Raw genomic sequence first — 3,016 nt, 5'->3', positions numbered from 1 at the left:
AAGCATTTGCTCCAAATGATGTTTCTGCAACAGAGAGGTTCTCCATCAGGGAGTTTTTCTTACAGTGAGTTTCTCTAACAGAAATTCATTAACATGGAGTTTCTCCAACGGAGAGTTTCTAAAGAAGGGAGATTGCCCAACAGGGAGTTTGTCCAACTGGGAGTTTCTCCAAAAGAAATTTTCTAGAGCAGGGAGCTTCTGAAACATGGACTTTCTGAAACATGGTGTCCTTAACAGGGAGTTTCTCCAATATGAAGTTTATCCGACTTAAAGTTTCTTCAACATAGGGTTTTTCCAACATGAAGTTTCTCAACAGAGAATTTCTCCAAAATGGCGCTTCTCCAACCAAGAGCTTCTTAACCTTTTAAACGCCGCACTATGAAGCAATAGTTAAAAAACTGAAATTGATGTTGATAATTTGCATTGGCCTTCTAAATTAACTATGAAAAAAAATACAGCCGCATTCATGAAGACTTAGTAGGTTTTTTTGCATGTTCCATTTTTGGAACATTGGCGTTTCCCATATGAAAAACACAAAAATTGTCTAGAACAACTTTTATTGGCTGCTAAATGGGTATTGCTTACTCATGTTAACAGAAGAATTAATATTAGCGTCATACAAGGCCTTTAAAAAGTATAAATGTTTATAACAAAACTTGCGAAAACTTCTTTTTTCCATCCTACTTGCTGTAGGCCAGTGAACACTTTACAAGCCATGGTATGCTGCAAAGCACTTCGTGTGCAGGCGCTTTTTGCACTGCTGACACTGGTTCGTGGTATTTTTCTTGCACTATGCACACCTGCCCTGAGTTACTGAGATGATGTAGTGGCCATCAGTTTTTCTATCCTCCCGTCTCGGATGAAACCGAGGTCCAGGCCGCACAGTGATTATCTGCTTGAGGTGCAGCAAAGACATGACGACGTTCCGCCGAAATGCTATGTGCGTCATGGCGGCATCAGTTCCTTTGTGAAGCTCGCAGTGAAGGAGCCATCCTGCGACGACAGCTATGTTCAGACCATTGCCGAAAAGGTTCCACCACCATTTTTTGCTTCGAAGTCTTGGGCGATAACTTCCGAGGAGGCGGTCGAGAACATCTACTCCGCCCATGCCCTCATTGTATTTCTTGATCAAATATGGTTGAGGACTGTCTACCTTTTTTTTTCGCGCGTCGTGAGAAGCGTTTTGCCGTTCCAAGAGGCTCATAGCCGAGGTGGTTTGAAGAAACTGTGACGACTGCGTTGTCGTTCCACCTGCATGTGTAGACCACCCCGTCACACTTGTAGTAGAAAAAACCTCTTTCCTCTCTTCCCACGTCTTTCAAGCTCTTCAGTGGACACCCACCGGTTCTTGTATCTCGTACAGTCCCCGTCGCTCGAATCCCCTGGTCAGCCAGTTTTGTCAGGAGACCGTGCGAAGTGAAAAAGTTGTCAAAGTACACTTTGTGCTGTTCAGGAGCGGGCAGGACCGATGCCATATTGCTAACAACCCTCAGCCCGAGAGATGCCTTCTCGTCCTTCTCGTTTCTCCCGCAATATATTTCCATTGCATAGGGGTACCCATTCGAAGAGCACATCATCCATATCTTATACCCAAATCGAATAGGTTTACCGCGAATGAACATTTTGCACGAGTGGTGGCCATAATAGGGCACCATTGACTCGTCAATGCTGAGGCTTTCGTGGAACACTCCAAACTGGAGGAAACATTTGGAGATTTCGTCGTAAAACGGCTGAATCTTGCCCATCTTCTCGCCTGCTTTCAAATGAGTGTTGTCAACTACATGAAAAAACCTTTTCAGCTGCCGGAACCTATTGCGGGCCATCACTGTCGCGACTAAAGGCACACGAAGGTCTTCTGCGGTGCTCCAATACGAGTCCTCAGATGGAACGGAGTGATATCCGCTGAGAAGTAAGAGACCGAAAAACTGACCTATGTCCGCTCCGGTGACGTCCACCTCCTCCCCCTTTTGGAGTGCGTACCTTGCTGTCAGTTCAGCCAGTGAACCAAGATATTCTGGAGGAATAATTTTGCTGAACAGCATAAATGGGCTCATGTCCGCTAGCTCAGGAAATGCCTCTAGCAACAACAGAGGGTCCTCTCTGGGAAGTGTTTTGTCAAACGTAGCACGGTCACCCCATACTGCGCTAAGGGAGCGCTTTGGAGTTATTGTTTTTCCAGCCTTGTTTGCAGACTTGCGCCCTTTTCCAGCAGTCGACTGGCTCCGCGCTGGTTTCTTTCGTCGTGGCTCAGGATTCGAACATGCAGTAGGCGAATCAACTTCATCATCACAGCACTGCATAACTTCAACGTGCCCGCAAACATCATCGGGAACAACTTCAGAAAAGTCATTTTCGTTCACGTGCTCCTCATCAGTAATATTGTCATCTTCATCAGGCGGCAATTGGCATATAGACGCACCTTCGCGTTCGTCCTCGGGAAGGCTGAAGAAAAGGTCAATTGCGGCCTCCAGTGTGAGGAAGCGTTGTGCCATGACCTACAAAGAGAGTTATTGCGTTGAGAAGTATAGTACTACAATATAAATCCGGCCGCGAAGTCGTTTTCTACTTACATTCACGACGATTGAAGCAGCTATGCGGTGCAGTTGTAGGCTGCTCCATCCACGTGCCACGCAAAAGCGCAGTCAAAATAATGCCAAGGAAAGATAGTCTTCAAGTTTGTGCAAAACGACACCTAGAGGGCACCATCAACATGCCAAAAAAGAAGAAAAACACGGCGAAATGCATGCGCGAGTCTACGCTACTTTTGACACCGTAAAACGCCAGTGTTCCAACAATGGAACATTGGTATAAATCTCTAAAAACTGAAAACTAGAGTGTCTTTATCTTTTTTTATTTTTTTTCACAGTAATACCTAACTATATGGCGATATTTTGGTTCTGCTCTGCTCATTGCAACATTACATTTTTCCTGCGAAATAATTCAACAAACGTATAGCGCTGAAGGAACGCAAAATATGCTTGTTTGTGAGCATTTATCCAAAGCTTCTAAATAGGTT

The 3,016-nt window shown here is 45.0% G+C and overlaps 1 protein-coding gene across 1 annotated transcript; it reads right to left on the bottom strand.

Moving 5' to 3' along the window:
* Positions 1–790: 790 nt before the first annotated feature.
* Positions 791–2,300, bottom strand: LOC144095584 (uncharacterized). Its single transcript, XM_077629265.1, has 3 exons — positions 1,931–2,300; positions 1,610–1,753; positions 791–993 (listed from the first exon to the last, which is right to left on the bottom strand). The coding sequence occupies exons 1-3, from the start codon at positions 2,298–2,300 to the stop codon at positions 791–793; spliced, it is 717 nt and encodes a 238-aa protein (XP_077485391.1).
* Between the last annotated feature and the right edge of the window lie 716 nt (positions 2,301–3,016).

The sequence above is a fragment of the Amblyomma americanum genome, chromosome 6, assembly GCF_052857255.1.
Source record: "Amblyomma americanum isolate KBUSLIRL-KWMA chromosome 6, ASM5285725v1, whole genome shotgun sequence".
Classification (NCBI taxonomy): Eukaryota; Metazoa; Arthropoda; class Arachnida; order Ixodida; family Ixodidae; genus Amblyomma; species Amblyomma americanum.
The sequence above is the reverse complement of the archived record's forward strand: the minus strand, read 5'-3'. Positions and strand labels throughout refer to the sequence as shown.